The sequence below is a fragment of the Pelmatolapia mariae genome, linkage group LG4 (assembly GCF_036321145.2).
Source record: "Pelmatolapia mariae isolate MD_Pm_ZW linkage group LG4, Pm_UMD_F_2, whole genome shotgun sequence".
Lineage (NCBI taxonomy): Eukaryota > Metazoa > Chordata > Actinopteri > Cichliformes > Cichlidae > Pelmatolapia > Pelmatolapia mariae.
In genome coordinates, this window is record NC_086230.1 from 34,288,830 (window position 1) to 34,310,053 (window position 21,224).

The following is a 21,224-nucleotide window of genomic DNA, read 5'->3' on the forward strand; positions in this document are numbered from 1 at the left end:
GGACGAGCTAACCGCCACTTTTTTGTCCAACAGATCGAGGAGGAGATGCTGACTCTGCAGAACGAGCGCTCCGAGCGAATCCGGACGCTGCTCGAGCGCCAGGCTCACGAGATTGAGGCCTTCGACTCGGAGAGCATGCGTCTGGGCTTCAGCAACATGGCGCTGACCGGCATCCCGGCAGAGGCCTTCAACCAGGGCTACCCGACCCCCAGCCCGTCCTCGGGCTCCGGCGGCTGGCCGTCGCGGCCCGTACCGCGCTCCGGCAGCCATTGGAGCCACAGCGTGCAGAACTCTGTGACGACTCCATCCTGGCGCAGCCAGAATCACGGCGGTGGAGGCTTCAGCCGTGCCGAGTCCATCGCCTCGTCCCACGTCCTTGGCAGGGATGGCGAGATGAGCAAGAGCCGGGGCCACTCCTCCTCCCATCACCAGCAGCACTACCTCCCCCAGCACTATCAACACCACCAGAGCACGCCGCAGCTCTACCGCGATGCCCACGAGCGCGACTCCAGGGAGCGGGAGCGCTCCAGGGAGTGGGTGGGAGGAGGTGGCCACTACGCCCATCACTCCCAGGGCCACCACCTCTCCTCCCACGCCTCCTCGCAGTCCCTGGCCCTCCTGCCTCCGCCACCTCCGCCTCCTCCCATCGCCCTCTCCACCTCCTCCCCTCCCTCCTCCACCTCCTCCTCCTCTTCCTCACAGGGCGGCTACGGCGGCGGCGGTCTGAGTGTCAGGGGCCCCAGCCTGATGGCGCTCAGGAACAGCCCTCAGCCGCTGAGGCGGACAGCCTCCGGAGGGCCAGGCGGCGGGGGGAGCGACGGCGGGTTGACCCGGAGCACATCGGTCACCTCGCACATCTCCAACGGCTCTCACCTCTCCTACTCGTGAATCCGGTGCCAGTCTTAGTCTGGGGGCGCCGTCCTGCTTCTCTCAGGGGACACAGAAGCAGAACGGCGCCATTTTGACCGTTTCAGTCTTCAGCGCTTCAATCCTAAAAAAAAACATGTCACAAGTTTTAAAAAGTCAATTTTGAACGTGCCCTTTATACGCAGTCACTGCAGCTGCACGGGGGCAGCGATCCAATCGGTCAACAACACGTCCAGCTACCACGACGCCAACACGTCGACCAAGACAGAGCGACGGCTGTGGAGCTTCCACTCGGCTCGCAGTGCTTTAAAAACCACTGTAACTATGTACATAACTGAACTGTAGACGCCATTTCTGGTTCCTAAGTGTTTCAAACATTCAGGGCGGGGGGCGGGGCTTGAAGGCAGTGGTGTGCAGGCGGCGACCGAGGGAAGATTTCTTAAAATCAACTTTTATTTGTAGTGCTAAGATTCTGTACACGACAATAAAAACAAACACTGCCATCTTTCTGTTGACCCGAGACAAACCTACCACTGCCCTCCGAGCCACTCAAAGGAACACGCCCATGTCGCCGCGAGTCGCCTCGGCGTCAGCGCGCTCCGTACAGGAAGCCCCTCCATCTTTGTTTTTCTTGTGTTCAAACAACCAAGTTTACGAGATCTCTGCGTAGTGAAGTTTACACTTGTCTCTGAGGCAGATGTTCTACTTCTTGTTGATCCCATCGTACGGGAATGATCTACTGGCCAGCAGGGGGCGCTGTGAGTGGTCAGCGAGCAGGCTGAAAGAGCACATTTTATTTTAGTTTCCGTCATCGCTAACGTCTGCTCATGCGTGCTGATTTTAGATGGCACCTGTTTCCGAACGATAACTCCAGCAGGCGTCAGGAGGATAGTCAGCTGCCTGTGGATGATGCTGCTGCTCAAGTCATGCCACAAATCAAAATGGAGGATGCCATAAAGCGAAACGTGGCATTTTCACTACAGCAGAAAAACATAAAACGAGTCTCATGAAGAAGAAAGTTTACGTTTTTCGTTCAGCTTCGCACAATTCCCAAACCGGCAAACAATCTGTGCCACGTTCTTACTCTCAGCACGCCGCGCAGAATTTAGCTTCAGGTCAGTTCTTTGCGCGTTTACTCTGCAGGTAAACGTAACTTAAAGGTGTGTTTACCTGTCGTCATTCTCCTGTTGTAAGCTAGGCTAACCGGGGCTCCTCCCTGTGCTTAATCTGAGAGCTCGATGTCGGGCGACTCGTTCCTTCAAAGTGACGCTGCCGCAGAGTTTTAGAGCTGAAAGAGTGTGTGTGTGTGTGTGTTTGCCAACAGCTAACCCCACACCTCCACCTGACCCACCCCCCCCCCTCCACACTCTGCATCTGTAGATAAGGTGTACATGTGCGTCACAGAGTAGTGCGGTGCATGGAGCTCGTGTACAGGCGGCGTTTGTATGAATAAACATGCACACTACCTATTTATATAAATGCTTATAAATGTAAGATACCTGTGTACAGGTAGCAGGTAAACTGACGATTGTTCACTGTCCAAAACTCTTGACTTGTACATAGAAGCACTAATAACTCTGAGGCTGTGTTAGAGTAATAATGATGACTATTTTGTCACGTGACTTGATTTGTAGACGAATAGACGCCATCATTATTATTACCTCTACTGCAGCTGGAATATTTATGTTGTACGCTAATTTTTAAATGTGGATTGCCAATTTTGACCACTAGGTGGGGAATAAGCGCAATGTTACTGTGATAGAGTTATAAAAAATATTCAAGTTTCTAAGGAGGACAAAAGGACTACCTTTCCCAGCATTCCTGTCGAGGTCTCAGGGTGGGAGTCTCCAGTTCTGGGCAGGGCTGCAGGGTTTTTTTGTTTTGTTTGTTTTCATTTCTTTCTTTTTTTGTTTGTTTGTTTTGTTTTGAGCCAGTATTATCACATGACGTATGGACATATTTCCAGATCTTTCACTACGTTTTGGTGCCATAACTTTATCGTTTTTTTGTTTTACACGTCGTCTTTATGGTGCGAAAGACTTTCCCAAAAACACTGTAACATCTGCAAGAACACCTCCAAATACGGAAGCCCAAAGGTGTCCAATATTAGGCTTTTAAAAAAAAAAAAAAGAATAATAGTGTTTATTAGTATAAGCAGGTTTTAAAACGTCAACCTATTATTAATACATTCTTTAATAACTAAAGGCAGGTTAACACTCTAAGAATATATATGTGTGTGTGTGTGTGTATGTATGTATATATATATATATATATATATATATATATATAATTTTTTATTTCTTTTTATTTTTTTTAAATAAAGATTCACATTTATTCCCTAAAGAATTCCAGTTTTGTGTATTTTGAGCTGGCAGTGGACTTCAGAGTGGTAATTATAATTTTATTTAAAAGTTAGAGTAAAACCACTTCTACATTATTTTTTTTTTAAATTTCTTCACAGTATCTTCCCCAAAGTAACTGAACCCATTAATTAATCAGACATCAGCAACTCACCTCTGTCATTCTTTGTTTTGCCTCCCTTTAGTTTTAATGTTATACATTTTTTTTATTTATTGGTTTTTATATTTGAGATTTTAAAAACTTTTAAATTAGATGAGAGCCAAAAAGAGACTTCTGTTAAAACGACCTTTCAGTCATTCCATTTTTTTTTTCTAAACAAAAAACCCATTTGGTGTTAATGAGTTGCATTTTAAGATTTTAAAATGAGTTTCAAGTTTGTTTGGCTAAACTTTAAATTATATGCGTTTGAGATGAATATTGGCATCTTTGGGCCTCCGTACAGGAATTCCACGCTGTGTGTTTTCCAGACAAACACCTCTGTTTCATTTTGCACAGTTCGAATGGGTAGAAGATCATCTTTTTGTCACGTCTACCTCATTTGCACTGAAAGGAGACGAATGTTCAGGTGGACTAAAGAGGAAAAACAAACATTTCTTGGCTTTTTTTCATTTTCCTTCATTTTGTGCAAATGTTGACGGGACGATGAGTGCAAGCAGGAAGGGACAAACCTAATGTCGCGCTCAGTGGAAAACTGTCCGTAGGACGTGCTGGACTTTAAAAACACGAGACGCTGTGCTGAGGAAGATGTTTGGTGGGGCGGGGTGGGGCAGCGTGGACGGAGTGCTCCTCCTCCTTCCTCCAAAAAAAACAACAAAAAAACCCTTCATTTTGCCAACTTTGTTTTTTTTAATAGCATTTATTGTGAAATGCTAACCATTCCTCAAGTGTTATTTTGCCAATTAAAGCTGCAGACTGAGGAAGAGTCCAGATCTTCATCTACGTTTACAGCCGTGAGCAGTTTACTGACTGCAGGATTTCTGTGTATTGTCACGTGGTCACAATTTATAGGACGTGTTCTTGTTTGCTGTCCTTAGCGACAGTTACCGAGATGTTTTCATGTTCTGGTCAACAAAACATTTAAAATGCTTTTTAAATGTGACGTCTTTATATTAGGAGCTGAAAACGGTCAATCGAACAGTTTGATTGGAAATTTATCGATAAGTAATTTTATTGGACAAAGTTAGATTGTCATGTTGGATCTTCTCTGACATTTTAAAATATCTCGTCTCCTTTAAGAGGAAAGATGTTCACAAAGGAAATCTCTTTAAAATTTATATTATTATAAAATGACACTAATCGTTCTTCTGCTGGTTGTTCTTTCCCATAAAGTTTTTATGTGCTAAATTACAGCAAAAGTCCTAAAAACACAAAGGAATTACATTTAAAATCGTATAAAACAAATTCTTGGAACTAGAAAAAAGATGTCTTTAGCAGCAAAAGTTTCAATCTTAATCAATTTACTGTTTCAGCTCCACATTTTTCACTTTTTCTACTTTTTATTTTATTTTCTCAGACTGCTCTGTGCTGTGTTCAAGGACAGTTTGACATTTAAAAACTGAAGGTTCACTCTGTTTGAAAGCGCAAAGTTACCGATTTCAAGAGTCGATGGCAAACAAAACGTTTCTGTTCAATTCCTCACATTTCCTCCTGCAGCTTTAAACTTTCAAGGAAAAAGGGGGAAAAAAGAAAAATCCCCAGGAGCGTTTGAGGCCATCGGCGTGATGAGGAGGAAGAGGAGGAGGCAGAGTCGAGTGCTGTTTGTGTGCAGAGCAGGATGAAGGGTGTGTGTATGTCGCAGGAGGGCGAAGTGAAAATGTTCAGGTCGAGTGTTTCAGGAGCGTTGGAAAAATGAGTTGTACAGAAACGTAATCAAATAATTTTGGAGAAATAAAAGAACAAAAACAGAAAAGCTGCTTTGTTGTCATTTCCTTTCTTATTAAATTGTTTCGTGAATATTTAAGATTTGTTTTAATCAGACTGTAAAATTTACCTGAAATGTTCACCACCAGGGGGCGATGTTTTTATTAATGTTTTCAGATTTCAGCTGTTCTAGATTTCCTCCTGACGTCTCACTTTTTGAGTTCTTTTGAAAGTTCTGTTCCGGCTACGGATATTTAAGATTTAAAAGTCTTTAAACACAAATTTTAAAAACTTCTTTTGAAGTACTTCAGTGTATGGAGAACCAAAATGAGACAAAAGAAAGAAATAACACCATTATTTCCACTCAAAGTTAACATAAAAATAAATTGCTGCAATGAATCTGTTAAATATGAAATGTTTATTTTCTTTCTCTGCAAAAATTATTTTATTTTCATTGTGCACATTTGGTTCTCCGTATTACACAGTTAAAACTTTACCACAAAGGCTGGGACCAGACAGTTTTACTCTGCATGCTCTCGGATGTTTGAAGCAGAGAGTTTTCATGTGTTGTAGGAACATGTCGGTATTGTCGAAGTCAAACAATGCTCCATCAAACTGCAGCGCAGACTTTCTGGTTCAGATTCATTACGTATGGCATTACGGACTTTCCTCAGCATGAACATGTCTTCTGTGTGAGGGAGTTCCTCGCTGCGCTCCAGAAGGAAGTGCAAAGAAGAATGACGTTTGTCTTTTTAGAAAGTTTTGCAGTTTGTGTTAGAATTAAAGACTAAAACACAATCGAGAGTGAGTTTGGCTTACAGGGTTTATCTCCATGTAAATGGGTTTTAAATATGTGTTTTAGTCTGATGTTGTGTTATGGTTTCTGTTGGTAAAAAGAAATTTTTTTAAATTTATGTTTTATTTCCTTTTTCAGAGAGTGAGATGAGGTAGAGCAAAAGGTGAAGATCCTTACCAAAACAAACTTAAAGACACACAAAAAGTTTTTTTCTTGATTATTTTTTTCCATCAATGTAACGGCATAATCTGCCTTTAGTTTGTTTTTCTATAAGTTTGTACTTTTATTAAAAAAACAACAACAAAACGCTGTCATAACATTGCACCTTTATTCTGAAAACAACCGGAATTTGTAACCTTGTTTCCGGTGAAGAACCCTTTGGGTGACAGGAAGTGACCTTTTCAAATAGTCGCCTGCAGTTTCCTTGAAAGACCCCGTTGCGGATAAAAACGCAGAACAGGCGCTCTGTTTGTCGCACAAAGTGCCGCAGACATGGAGACGGAGAACATTTTCCTCTTCGTTCCTAATTTAATCGGTGAGTTTTTCCCGCCTTTAGCGACGCGGAGCTAGCTTAGCTTTAGCCGGCGAAATGTAAAATTCACCGAACTCCATTCAAAAAACGTCCAATTTAGAGAATCCGGCTCATCTGCTTTATCTGGGCAAAGTGAGCTAAGTAACGTCACAGTGGAAGCCAAATCAAGCCGAAATTAATGGTAAAGGACGGCACGTTGTGTTATTGTATTGTAGTTGTTTGCGTAATAATAAATGAGCATTTTCCCCTGAAATATGTCGGGTTTTATTGTGGATAAAAAGATTGATCAGGCCATTGAGTGATGGGTTTTTACAACTTCAATATGATGCTTTTAAATGCCTTCAATTATGAAAAATAACATAAGACATTCATCGTATGTGGACTACACTGTACCCAGTGTAATGAAGTATTTTATAAGCTTCTATCTTGTCATTTTTGTTGTAAAACCAATTTTATTGGAATAGGTAGCTGTAAGGCAAGTGTAGAGACATAACAAAGTGCATTGTTTTAGCGAAAAATGACATAATATGCAATAAGAAGGAATTTTCTCATCACAGATAATAAATGTTGAAATCATTAAACGCACTCTGTTTCTGAATAAATCCCTTCACCTTGGTTGGATCCTGCAGGTTACGCCCGGGTGGTGCTGGCCCTGATCTCCTTCTTCCTGATGCCCTGCTGCCCGTGGCCGGCCGTCTTCTGTTACCTGCTCAGCGCTCTGCTGGATGCCTTTGACGGCCATGCAGCGCGAGCGCTCAATCAGTGTACGTATATACACACGTGTGTGTGTGTGTGTGTGAGAGAGAGAGAGAGAGAGAGACGTCCAGTTTTGACTCCTGAAGGCAGGATTTGACTGAATGTGGGTTTTGTGTTGGATGGAGGACGTGTTTGTTTTCCTGATGTTTATACTGGGTGATAACCACACTCTGTATATAAAAGATGGAAGGAGTGTGGTTGGGTTATTTTAACGACTCTCACTGCTTCACAGTCATAGTGGGTCGGTGTGGTACGTTAAAAGCACGCAGTGGTGAGGTGGATCCCTCGCTGTCCAATCAGGTGCAACATCTACCATATCTGCAGAAACACCCGCTGATGTAGGAGGACGCCCCTGAGTAGATTTCTGTATGCGTCTCAGGCTGTTTTTATGCTCGCTGTCTCATGAGACAATCTTTGTGGGAGCTTCAGGCTGTGTTTATTTCTGCTGTAGAGTTTTAACATTGACTCAGTTGCTGCTGGAGCCTCTGGTGGACGTCAGAGGAACTGCAGCCATGACGGTTCCTGCAGCAGGTCGTGTTCTGGTCTCACGGGCCGCTCTCTGTCTGTTTCAGCCACTAAGTTCGGCGCCATGTTGGACATGCTGACTGACCGCTGCGCCACCATGTGTCTGCTGGTCAACCTATCCCTGCTCTACCCCTCCTACACCTTTCCGTTCCAGCTCAGCATGTGTCTGGACATCGCCAGCCACTGGCTGCACCTGCACAGGTGGGCGATGTTTCTGTGGTTTTTAAGGTGAAGTCATATTTAGCTGTGTGGTCTGAACAGACTGAATCAGATCATGTTACCCAGTGACCCGTTTTAGAGCCATGACAGGTGTAAGGACGAGGTGTTGTGCTGCGGTGGCGGCTGATCGTGTTTTCTTATCTGTCTTCCTCAGCTCGACTGTAAAGGGATCAGCGAGTCATAAAACCATTGACCTCTCTGGGAACGCCATCCTACGCCTCTACTACACCTCCAAGGTCTGTGTGTCGTACGATAAACGTGTCCGTATGAATTTTAAAGGAACAGTCAGTGAACGTGTCTGTGTGTGTGTGCGCGTGTGTCCTGCAGCCAGTCCTGTTTGTGATGTGCGCCGGGAACGAGCTCTTCTTCTGCTTGCTCTACGTTCTCTATCACATCGAGGAGCCAGCAGGTAACAGCTTATTATCCTCGTCTTCCTCACTTTCACAGGTGAGACTGAGTTTGGACATCAGTGTTTACGGATTAAAGTTGTTTTAGTCGATTAAGATTCTTGTCGACTGAAATCTAGTGTGGATTCAGTTAAAGTGTAAAGTTTGTTTTTGCTGCTCAGAGTTTCGGTTTATTTTCTTTGACATCGACTGTGAACATGTTCATACGTCTGCTCTTCTCTTCCTCACGAGTGTCCTTGTTTTGTTGTGTTTTCAGCAGGGATCGTGGGAGCTAGCTTCTGATTGGCTCACGTCCAAACTCATCCCACCTTTCTGCACACCTTTATTAGTTCTGATTGGATCTCATCTTTCCAGAACATTTTCATCTTATTTTTTATTTGTTGACGAAAGTGTTGATAAATGTCATGGTGGTTGTTCTCCGCGAGTGTTAGTCTAGTTCTCGTTATTGCTTAATTAAAGCACTGATGAACAGAAGTGTGTGAGACAAAGAAGGATTATTTTCAACTGTGAGTCATGCTGAGCTGCTTTAGCAGAGTCCTGCCGTTAAAATCCAGAGCTGGGAATGTTAACGTGTTCAGGTGCTGAACAGGAAACTCATCGTTCCTCTGAGTCTGATGTTAAACTCGAGTCGCTGGATTTCTCCACAGGCTGGCTCTACTGGCTGCAGGGGCTCTGCGGGATCATCTGCCTGCTCAAGTCCGGCATCAGCGTCCTGCACCTCATCACCGCCTCCCAGAACATGGCCGCCATGGATGCTGCCGAGCGGGAGAAGGCCTCGAAGATGAAGTAAGAGGTCACGGGGAGGCGGCGAGAGCTGCAACAGCATCAGCAGATCCGTCGCAGTTTCACTTATTGTTGTTTTCTTAAAGGGAAAGTTTGTCAGACCGACACGGATTCTGACCAAATATGGAGAAAAATATTCCAAATCCATGGCGCAGCCTTTAAATCACAACACAAGCTCATAACGCAAACTTAAAGGACGACACGCACTGTTACATGTACGATAAACGGACAGGTCCCCGGTTACCGCTCACCTGTTTTATTACGCTAACGTCAGAGGCGTGTCCGTCGGTGATGACAGCAAGAGCTAACGCAGGTGTTCTTTATTTTTCCGTTAAAGCTAAAACGAGCCGACGATTCGTATCCGATTTATCGATTACACAGACACAAATGTTGCTCATTCTCACTGCCACACTTTCTCAGTTTTACATCATAGCGATAATTTTAAAAAAACATCTGAACGCTTTAAAAAAAAAAACAAATTTTTAAATTAAATATTTAAGTTTGAATAGACAAATACGGAGGACCAAAAGTCAAAAATGAATTTAAAAATCACTAAAAGAATAAGAAGTAATGTTAATAATGACTGTAGGCAGGAAATATAATATTCCTGTTATCTGCTAATGTGTTTATACATCCATCAATATTTAAATCCAGAAAGAAAAGTAAATACAGAAATAACAGAAGTGACTAAAGTCTGGCCAATATTAATGAGGCGCGATCTGAAAGGACATGTGTAGTCTAAATATGTAAATAAAGAAGCAAATAAAATGGCTAATTATTACAAAAGTAAACAAAAACTCAACCTTTTTTGGGGGGGGGGGGGCATTCTTAGTCCTCCGTGTCTGAATATCAACGTTCCAAATTGTTGTTGTTATTATTATTATTATTATTTTCCCATTTTGCTGACCAAACTATTAACTGAGCCACAACGTTAAAAAAATGAAAATACAGATCAAATACAGATAATTGTAATTATTACTATTATTGTGTTATTTTTAGTATTATTATTATTGTTGTAATTATGCGTCATTTCCAGGTGTGTAGCAGCAGGATTGTGAGGACAGACTTCTGTGTCTGCGGTCTGATCGGTGCCTGTTGTTAGGTCGATGTCGTCGGCTCAGTGATTGTGATTAATTGACGGGAGGCTCAGTCTGAAGCTGAGAGGAGGCGGGGCGTTCGGTCTAACCGGACGCACCTGTGTGTGTAGATGATGTCATGACTCAGTGGTGTCTGTCAGAAGGCCTGAGGCTCTTTGCTGGGCACTGACATTTTTATTCGGAGGAAAAACCCAGGTGTGTTTAAATGAATGAGGAGCAGCTGACGTTAACCATCCGAAGGCGCCTCCACCGTGACCGTCAGGCTGGTTACCGACACGTTAATGGTAAAATCTAAATTCTAATGCTTATTCCACTCTCTGAAAATCCACTTTTTATTCCTTACTTAGATGTTTTTTATTTGTTTTTGATTTGTGAAGATGAAACCGTCCCTGAAATGATGACACGACCAAAAGCTTAAATATTCCTCTCACCTTTCGTTCTGTTCCTGCGCCTCACTTCCTGTTCCTGCTGATGCTTGGCTGATTAGATGGAGGTTGAGCAGTAGCTGGGCTCGTTTTATTTTAGTGCTAGGAGAGGAAGCGTCTCCTCTGTCAGAAACTGTACGTTTACCTCACCTGAGGAGCACCAAGTGTTACCTGTGTGTGTTGCTTTGACGGAGCCAATCAGAGAGCGTGCTGAAATCCGCATACTGTATTTGCTAGAATGTATTAATATGAAATATATATCTCGACCTGAAAGCAAAGTTTGATGTTCTATTTAAAAGGAAATAATGTTGTAATTTAAATATTTGATGCTGGTTTTGTTTGCTTGGTTTGAATTTACTGTAAAAAATAAAAAAAGCTGCAAAAGAAAAACGTTGTGTTCAATAAAAAAATAACTTTAGTTACATTCAGATTTGTATTTAGACTTTTCTCCTTCGAGGCAGTTCGGACTCCACGAGCTGTCGATTTGATTGGTTCTGCTTTTCAGCGTTTCACAGAAACTGAAGGTTTATTTAAGAAAAGCTTTGAGGACGAGTGCAGAGCTTCCACAGCTGCTGTTCTGTCCTCTGCACTTTGACCTTTAGTTATTTCTTCCTGTTCCATATCACATCAGATCTTTATTTTTTGGTAAATTCTTGTTCTACTGAAGCCAAAGAGTTTAATGCAACCTGGAACGACTTAAACGGGGAACAGCTCAACAATCTAAAAGTGTGAAATAAAGGAGCCGAGCATGAAATGAGCAGACTGGGTTTATTTTAACATGAATTCATGCTGTCATAATACTGCATGTTCATACTGACGCTGTGGGGACGTGATCACGAGAACATCTGCACGTCAGCTCTGAATGCCAGCGCTGATGCACAGCTGTGGATGCCTGAACACATCTGGATTCATGGTGAGACACAAACACAGACCCGGTGTGGGCCGAAGAGAGCTTTCACTGGGACGCTGAAGCCTGAGGGAAGTAACCAGCCTGCAGCTTGATCATATAACCACTGTAATTTATATAAAACCAGTTTCTTAAAAGTCCTGAACAGAAGCTGAACGTTGACTTCAGCTGCGATTCGTCCACCGATCATCCAGTTTTTCTTTTATCATATTCCAGAAACGGTCAAAATGTGGGAGTGTCCCTGCAGGTGGACAGGTAATAAAACTGCTGAGCAGCCACTTAAAGTGGGGCAACCGGTCACTCCACCTGGACCTGCAGGGCCACGGGACAGCTGGGCTTCTCTTTAAAACAGCTGCAAACGTCTGCAGAAGTGCAGCTGCCTGTGATTGTTTTTCTGTATTTCAGCCTGGAGACCCAAGGGCCTGCCTTCACCTTCCATTCAGTCTTACATTAAAAATAAAACAGCTGTTTTCATCTGAATATTAGTGCTAACACGTTCCTCACTTTGAGAGAAAATCACATCAACGTTATTTATTACAACAGCGGGGAAATTCCTGTTCCACCAGCCAAAGACAAAATGAACAAATAAAAGAAGTTCAGTAAGCAGAAGTATAACTAAATAAAATGGAAGTGACAATTTTATAAACAAGGTAAACAAAAATTTTAAAAAGTAAATAAAATGAAAATACCTCAATGAATGAAGTAAATCAAAATAAAAGAATAAAACTAGTTTAATAAGTGTGAAGAAAGCAGAAAATGGCATTTGGCGTCACAGGAGCTCAGGATAACTGCACTACAATGGCTGAACAATAAAATAATAAAATCCAGCTGTGCACATTTAAAGTCGACCGGAATCGTGGGGATGTCCTCCGTGTCGTGGCTGTGTTACTGTCAGCACTCAATCGTGCAGTAAGTCCGCCGGAGACGGGAATTTAGAGTCTTTTGAATGGAGTCTGGCGGGCCGCGCGGTGTGGCCCGTTCACGGACGGACGTCATGTGTTTTGAGGTTACATCCAGCTGTTGCACTTGCGCGCATCGTTACCTTTAAGATGCTCGGGGATAAAGGCTCATTTTAGCCGAACCCGACACCATTTTACCGGAGAGTTTGGCGCGAACGCGGCTCGGATCACCGCCTGCCACCTCTTCCCCGACGAGCAGCGCCAGTTTTCGGGTTCCTTTAAGCGAAGTGGCGGAGTTAACGGCCGAGCTGATCCCATAAATGTCGGATTTGATTATCTGTCGGCCTACCGAGAAGTGGCGGGGGCGAGAGGGACGGCGCGGCACGAGACGAGCCGAGACGGGGTCCGCGAGGAGGGTGCACACGCCAAATACTTTCCCTTTAAAGCAGAGAGGGACAGAGGGGGTGAAGAAGAGATAAAAAAAGAAAAGGAAGAAAGAGCGAAGGGAGGGAGGGCGAGAGAGAGCGCGAGGGAGCGGGTTTGAAAAAAACAGAAAGATGTCATCCTGTCGATTCAGACACCGAGGCGGAGCCATGGACCGCGGCCGACCGGGAGCGCTCTAGCCGTGGGACGAGCCCTACGCAACTCCGAGGCTCGGAAGCCGACGCTGCGGCCTTGTCGGAGCTATAAACGAACAGCTGCTGCTATGATTAGCACGTCTCGACTGCTCGGCTTCGCCATTAAAATACTTTGCATGCAGATTTTTATTCCAGTCGACATAAGCAAATTAAATTAAACCGCACCATTAAAGCAAGTACGCATGAGACCAACCATTCTGTCGCATTTACAGAAGCATCTGCTCAGTGACTGTTTAGCTGCCATATTAACTCCTGCCTCTCGGAGGCTTCTTCTCTAAGAAGTGTCAGGGCTTTGGGACTCATTTCCTCCGCCGATTTCCCCTGTCGGTGGAGGAGAGCTGCCATACAGGCCTCGCGTTTTGTTTTCACAGCAGCTCCCGGAGCTTTTCTACCTCCCCCTCCTCCTTCTCCTCCTCCTCCTCTTCGGTCCCCAGCTGGGTCTCCTTCAGGATGGACACCTCCTGGAGTAATTTCCTCTTTCAGGTGAGTGCTAAATTCCCGCGGCTGCTGCGTGGTTTGGCCTTTTTGAGGGCGGGTGGGGGCCGTTTGGCTTTGCTGCAGGTGGGGAGGTCACGGAGGGGTCAGGGGGGAGTTGTTGGTTTAGATCCCCTTGTCTCCACTTTGATCCTGCTGACCTCTCACCCGGGGCACTGCCTCCTTACTTAACCTCTCAGTCCCCTGAAAATGAGAGAAGGATTTGTGTTTGTCCTCACTGATTCTTATATATCACTTTTCTGCTGTCCTGGAGCACTCAGAGCGCTTTATACCCATTCACACAAGCACCTACTAACAGTCACACACATCCATACTCCATACACGGGAGAGCAACTTGGGGTGCAGACTAGGGGGACCAGCCACCAACCTTCCTGCTCTACCTCCTGAGCTACAGCCACCCTGCATGAACCCTTCAGGGGGCAAATAAATACTCGTTGCCCCCTTTAGAAACACGCCTCGACCTGCTTTAGTTTGTAATCGAACTTCATCTTGGAAACATCAGTGTAAGTAAAAGTGTTTTACTTTTGGCCAAAGTATCGAAGCACATGACAGACTATCAGCTTCTTCTCATGCTTCCATAAGACCCATGAAGCATAAACTGGTTCTGCAGCTCTGCTGTGGCAGGTTTGTGTGACGTAAAAACAAATTAGGCCAAGCTAAATATTTTTTGCACTTTGATTGTGACCTATAACCTCTGAAGGCTGGTTTCTAATTAGCCAGGCAGTGCTAAAACAAAAAGACAAGAAGAAAGTCGTTCTGAGAGGCCGGATGTTCCCACGTCTGAGCTCTGAGCTGTTTCTCTTACGGAGAGAAACTTTTCAGCGCTCTCTTAAAAAATGTGGGCAAATGTGTCGTTGTGGTCTGATGAGGCCAAGGTTGAACTTTTTGGCCGTATTTCTGAAAGCTGCAGAAACAGAAACAACACCGCGCGTCACTGAACGAATGTCACGGCCATGGCAAAGCACGGTGGTGGCACCATCGTGCTCCCAGGCGTCTGCTAGAAAGCTGAAGATGAAATCTGTGGGGTGACCTGAAGAGGGCACTGCACAGGGCTGACAGATACTGAGCTCTTTTTGTAAGCAAAAGAAATTTGGGCTGTCAGACTCCTGCATGAAGTCAGGTTATTGTATCCCATCACAGAACCTCGGGGATCTTATCGTCATCATTCAAAGCTTAAACGGGTCACAGAGCTTTGCATTGCTCCAGACGGAGCTGGTGTTTCCAGATGTGCCGAGCGCTCTCCTGCACTCTGCACGTCTCACCGATGAAGTCCTCCACAGAGCTGTCAGCCTGGAGATCATTCAGAAAATGTCATGTTGTTTCGGGCCAGGACCTTCTCCCTCTGCATTCAGCTCGCCCTCTTACGCCTGATGACCTGTCATCATTGTCATCAAAACTTTAATCATTAATGTCCTTTTTGATGCATTTAATGACATTCAGTCATTTATAGATGTTGGTTTACTTTGTAGACACTTTTGGTCCTCCATAGGGCCACGTCCTGACCTGCCCTGTATACACTGTTACAGTAAATAAGCTTCCATTTAGCCCGGATGTTCCAGGTGTAAATGGCTGTGTGTATTGATGGAGTATTGATTCAGATGTTTCTCACTGACCTCCGGCAGACGCCTCCGACTCAGAGTCAGCCCGAGACGCCTCTACAGTCGGAGCTGCTGCCGGAGCTGACCGGCTCGGCTCAGAGTCCTCCGGGCGAGCACATCGTGACACCGCCGTCCACCGTCGACACGGCCGCCCTGAGCGAGGAGCCGCTGCCAGGTGAGGATGGGGCGGGGTTTAAACCTCATCACTGACGTGTTTGAAGTTGTTCAAACAGGCCGATATTGACGTTTTTAAAGGTTATCTTCTGAACTCTGGGCTTTTATTGCAGCGTCAGCAGTTTGGTTATCAGTGGGAGATTTTATTTTTCTGCACACTTATCACAGAGTCAGAGTTCACGAGCACAAAACAGGCTTTATGTTTGTGGTTTATTTCCTCTGATTTACTTCAGAGTATCAGTGACTTTAGCAGCACGCTGGGCTCTTCTGTGTAAGACAGTTTTTACTCGATGTACAGGAGACGTTTGAGCTGTGAGGGGAAACCAAACACCCAAATGTTTCACTAATCAGCCTGTTTACAGAAACACAAGAAAGAACATTTTTGAGGTTAGAGCTGCAAAATAAATACATACATTAAAACCTGCATGTTTTTCATTTTCATATTTGTCAGGTCTGACGTGTTTTGTCTTCCAGTTTTCTTTTTATTGTGGTAACAGAAAAATGATTATAATAATAATTATTATTATGACTGAAGATTACAGCTGCAAATGTTACGTGCAGTACAAAGTTGGTAAATTCTTAAATATACAGTATATTTAACAATATTAAAAAAGTGGCACATTTTGTCCCTGTACACAGGCACATTATTCAAGCCCAAAAATGTTGAATGATTGTTCTTTTTACTCAGATCTGCAGAATTCATTGAAATTATTTAAATTTCTCCAGAAAGGCTTCAAATCTTTTGTCCTCCATACACGCTGCACAACATTGTGTTTTTTAGCAGTTGATTGGTTTGACTTGTTGCTAAGCAGCAGGGTTTCCCTGTATTATGGCACAATATTTCACATAATGGTTAAAAATAGTTCCAGTTATTTGTGTTGACACTTTTTGTCCCCCATACATGAGTACGGCTTAGTGGGCTTTTCAGCAGATTGTAAATCTCCAAAGAAATAAACACTTCAGGAATTTATCTTTTTTTTTTTTGTCTGTGTTTGTTGTATTAGAGCTCAGTTTGTCCTCTAACAGTTTACAAACTAGTGTTACAGGATTAGTTTGAAGTCAGTAAATTACCGACGTTTCTTCAGACGAATGTTAAACTCAGAGTGCACTGACTGTGACTAAAATGTGACTTTAATGTCCGCCAGTCAAACCGCTCACCAAGCCGACCCGGCCCGCCCACATCTGCGCCACCTGCAACAAGGAGTTCAAGAACAGCTACAACCTGCGGCGGCACCAGTCGGTGCACACGGGCATCAAGATGAAGGACCGGGCGGCCCGGGAGAAGGAGGACGGAGCGAAGGCCGGCCGGGTGGAGAAGCAGACGGTCCCGCTCTCCCTCCTCCACCTCACCCTGCCCCCGCAGCAGCCTCCTCCCCCTCCCGCGGCTCCCGGCCAAGAGACCCTCCCCCAGCCCGGCCAGCACGTCAACCAGGAGGGCCAGCCGGTGTCTGTGTCCATCGCCCCGGCAACAGTAACCATGGCTGCGCCACCTCAGCCCATCCAGGCAGCCGTTGTTGTCGTTGGGTCCATGGAGCAGGTGGGTTCACCGGGAAGAGAGCCAGAGAGTAAGGCCAAGATTAAAGGACAATTCAGGGCCTTTTGATGCCAGCGGCAGCTGCAGGAAGTGTCCAGAAACATGGCCGCTGACATTCACGGTTATAAACACACAATTTGAATTAAATCTTTGTGGATCAAAACATCAGAAAACCTCAGACGAGCATCATAATCAGCTAGTGTTGATGCCGGGAGCAGAGAGAGGCCCTCTGACAGCAGGAAAAGACTTCAGAGTGTATTTACGACTGAACTTCTCTGCCTCTTCCCGCAGAATCCCAATCCTAATCCCATTCCCAGCACCAATCAGGTGAGGAAGAACCACGCCTGCGAGGCCTGTGGAAAGGCCTTCAGGGACGTCTACCACCTCAACCGCCACCGGCTGTCCCACTCGGACGAGAAGCCGTACTCCTGCCCCATCTGCCAGCAGCGCTTCAAGAGGAAAGACAGGATGAGCTACCATGTGCGCTCGCACCAGGGCGGCGTGGAGAAGCCGTACATCTGCCCGCACTGCGCCAAGGCCTTTTCTCGGTACGAGCGCCATCCGCTCCTCGGGCAGCGTTAACTCCTCACGGAGAGCTCGTATATGTAACCGCTCACATTTAGCAGTTGCAACACCATGAAAGACGTAGATGTGACTGTTTTGTGGTTATTTAGGACTCTATGTCCTGATGAGCTTCTGATCTTAGCCTCTGATTTCAAGTCTCATTGAACACAAACTGATGAGAACAGGAAAACAGAGACGAGTTGTTTGAGTCCCCCAGTTTCAGGCCTAACATCCGAAAGAGAAAATGGGAACAGCTCGACTTCATTTGCTCACAGCTGCCTCGTCCCTCTTCTATATACAGTTTATGCTGCTTCACGACTTTAGTGCCTGAACCTATGAAGTCATCAGGAAGCTGTTCACTGAGCTCGTCCAAGTGAACTGAAGCAGTGTCCCCACACACCACAGCTTATAAGTTAGAACCATTTCATAACCAGACTTAATACAGCCAGACTTCCTGTAGCAAACACACACTGTAAATAAAAGATGGCTGCAACCACCATGATGTCATCCGTCAATTTCTTTACTCTGGATTTTTGCTTTATAGTTGCCGTCATGTTGGTTGTTTGTAGCCAGCACACAGACACCTGCCAATTAGTAACATCCAATCGTAATCCCAGAACCTCACCTAAACTGGAGCTCAGAGAGCGGCCATATGATTGGTCAGATGATGTCATTAAAAAAGCTACATTGGCACAAACACGGTCCAGTTCAGGTGAAGCCTAGCACACAGTTAGCAGCTACAGCCGCCTGTCAGTCAAAGAGGCCACGCCCCTAATAATGCTTTAAACTTTAATACAATTTAAACAGTTAGTAAAAAAAATGAATCTCATTCTTGTTTGCATTTTCAGACCGGACCACCTCAACAGTCACGTGCGACAGGTGCACTCCACAGAGAGGCCGTTCAAGTGCACGGTAACACCCTCACCTGTTTACCTGTTTCTAAACCAGCACCACCAGTCCTGCATTCAGAAAACCACAACATCAAAATTTCAATAAAAAGCATCAAATTTTACATTTATAACATTTCGTCCTCTTAAGTGTTTTTATAAGCAACTACGTCTTATTTTGAAAATTTCACTCGTTTTATCCACGCCTTCCTGTTTTCTGCAGACGTGCACGTCAGCGTTTGCCACACGGGATCGCCTCCGTGCTCACCTGATTCGCCACGAGGAGAAGGTGCCGTGTCACATCTGCGGGAAGCTGTTGTCGGCCGCTTACATCACCGACCACATGCGGGTCCACAACCAATCACAGCACCACGCCTGCCACCTCTGCAACCGCAGTAAGACACGGCTGCATCACGAGAAAGCACCACCGACAGTCCGCCGTCACCCCGCCTTCACGTGTCTGTGTGCTCTTGTCCCGCAGGCTTCACCACCCTCACCTACCTGCGCGTCCACGCCCAGAAGCACCACGGCCAGGAGTGGAAGGAGAGCGGCGGGGCGCGGGGGGCTTTCGGCGGGACCGGGGCCGGCGGCGTGCTGCTCTGCCAGCTGTGCGGGGTACAGTGCAAGACGGCCACGCAGCTCCAGGGTCACATGGGCACCCACGCCAACCAGGGCGACCCCACCCCCGACCAGACGAGCACGGGGCCCGTGGGCACCACCAGCGTGGCGGTCACGGTGTCCAGCGCTAGCACAGTGGGACTGCTGGTCACTGACTGCTCCGGTATTGCCCCCCAGCCCCACAGCTAGCACGCTGGGGAGGCGAGTGGGGGCAGGGGAGAGCTGGGGTGGGACTGCAGGGAAGGGGATCAGGGACGGAGGTGGGGTGGAGTCGAGGGGGGAGTCGGAGGAGTCGAGGCAAAAGGAAGCAAGGACACGTAGGAGGAGCCACCGGAGCAGGTGTGTGGATCCATTCTGCTCATTAATGGCGCCATGTTTGTAGTCCTGGACTCTGCTGCAGCGGCTTTGCACCTTTTTTTATGAAATGAGGTGAGCTTTGATTTTTCTGTCTCAGGTTGTTTCCTGCCACATCTGGATGGAGAGTGCCACGACTTCTCCATGGCTCTGTGAGGACGGCGACCTCTGTTTGTTCCCGCGACGCCCACCTCTGTCAGCTGACCGGCCTCCAGCACTGGGAGGTGCTCTCTGCGTTCACACTACCGACTCTGGAGTCCTGCACAGAGGACAGATGACCCATCAGTTATTAACTAATGTGTATTTTTATTCTCCTGGCTTGGCGCTTAGCTGTTATCATCACTTCAATGTTTTCATTTTCAGCCGCTCTAGATTTTTGTAAAGCCGCCGTCGCCGTTTTTACACCATTTCTGATCCATGATATCCGTGTTTAACACCAGGAAACTGGCCCAGAGACCTCAGTAACACGATTTATCTCATTTTCTCTTCTAATTTATTGCCAAGCGGTGTCCGGTTTGCCTTTGAGCGGGGAGCGGGTGTTTCTGACGGCCCACGCTGTACATACACACTTTTATAAAGCAGATAACGGCAGACCGATAGTTGTTTGTGGATATTCCCCCTGAACACTGAATGTGCATAACTTCTCTGCTTCGTATGATCTTCGTTCTTACTCTGGATGCTGATTTGTAACTCTTGAACTTGCCATGTAATTTGTAGCTACCTTGGTGACACATTTTCTGTGGCTGTGCATATTGATTGTACTTGATGCATAGTGCATAGCGCCTCGTTACTGTTACTGTATTAAAAGGCAGTAAAACGCACGTGTGGACTCGAGTTCAGGTCATCTTCACAGTGTCTGAGTGGGTGCTGAATGTGGATGTTTCATCTGAAGCACTGAAACAAGTTAAAGGTGTCGGTGAACCGGCTCAGAAAAGCTAACGGGCCCGTTAGCTCCGATTTAGCGGCTCGTAATGTTTATATTCAGTTTGAGCCTCAGGCTGAGGTGAGATAGCGCTAACATATGCTCAGGACTTTTCTTCCTTATATATGAATCCCTTTGTCTGCTGCATCCCCCGTGTTTGCCTTTAATAGAAAATACTTTTCTTTTTTTTTTAATATATAAGTATTTGTTAGTCCTCCATATTAAAACAGTCAGAGTAGTTACTGTAATACTGGGCTCTGTGTAAGGAAAGGCTTCAAAACATAAAGTCCATATAAAAAAGAATGAATCAGGGTTAAATTTATATCAAATCAATATTTAAAAAGTATTAATCAGATGATAAGTATTTTATTTTATGGGTTTTATTTTGCCTGTAAATTTCTATATTTTGTATTTGTTAATTCAGGTTAAAAGACATTTTTGCCACATTTTATAAAATACTAATTCAATTAATTTAAATATATTTTGACTTGATTTGAGTTATTTATGTTAAATTTTGGCAGTTTGAGTCCTCCATATAACCCAATGATGACCGATTATCAGAGTATTATATAATAATCCAAATACTGACTGTGTATAAACGGTAGAGGCGGACTGAATGATCCAAATATTGATACGAACGCTCAGATCGATACATTGTTTCAGTGCGTAGTTAAATAATTTTTTCTCATGGAAAAATACATTAAAAATACTACTACTCCACTAAATGGGAAAAAGATCATTTTATAAAATATGCATATAAATATAGAATTTGTATTGATGTCTATTTTATTTTACAGACAGCAGATGGTGACTCTGAGTTCTTCAGAGACGCACATTTACATCGTAGGACTCCAAAAAAGTTTTAAAATGAAATATTCTGAAATATCTTCTGTTGTATTATCTAATTATTATGGAAAGTAAAAACAACAGTGATGTAGTGCTCATTAAAATGTGTTCAGAATTTGCAAACATGATGATGATTCACCTCTCCCCTACATTAGCTGGA

The 21,224-nt window shown here is 45.0% G+C and overlaps 3 protein-coding genes across 5 annotated transcripts in view; all 3 read left to right on the forward strand.

The window, feature by feature from the left end:
* The window catches only part of taok2a (TAO kinase 2a), a 30,807-nt gene extending 25,670 nt beyond the window's left edge, over positions 1–5,137 (forward strand). For all 3 annotated transcript variants that reach the window (XM_063472525.1, XM_063472526.1, XM_063472527.1), the window contains exon 20: positions 34–5,137. In XM_063472525.1, coding sequence (XP_063328595.1) covers positions 34–888 — 855 coding nt within the window. In that variant the 3' untranslated portion in view covers positions 889–5,137. The remainder of the gene's footprint in view (positions 1–33) is intronic.
* Positions 5,138–6,251: 1,114 nt separating this feature from the next.
* Positions 6,252–11,023, forward strand: cdipt (CDP-diacylglycerol--inositol 3-phosphatidyltransferase (phosphatidylinositol synthase)). The gene is made up of 6 exons (XM_063472529.1): positions 6,252–6,419; positions 7,046–7,180; positions 7,745–7,898; positions 8,071–8,152; positions 8,244–8,325; positions 8,971–11,023. Exons 1-6 carry the CDS (start codon positions 6,377–6,379, stop codon positions 9,111–9,113), a joined length of 639 nt encoding a protein of 212 aa, XP_063328599.1. The 5' UTR covers positions 6,252–6,376; the 3' UTR covers positions 9,114–11,023.
* A 368-nt stretch (positions 11,024–11,391) lies between these two features.
* On the forward strand, positions 11,392–20,117 carry LOC134626584 (myc-associated zinc finger protein). The gene is made up of 8 exons (XM_063472530.1): positions 11,392–13,555; positions 15,190–15,340; positions 16,485–16,876; positions 17,165–17,421; positions 18,286–18,349; positions 18,548–18,719; positions 18,806–19,281; positions 19,397–20,117. Exons 1-7 carry the CDS (start codon positions 13,523–13,525, stop codon positions 19,129–19,131), a joined length of 1,395 nt encoding a protein of 464 aa, XP_063328600.1. The 5' UTR covers positions 11,392–13,522; the 3' UTR covers positions 19,132–19,281; positions 19,397–20,117.
* Positions 20,118–21,224: the final 1,107 nt, after the last annotated feature.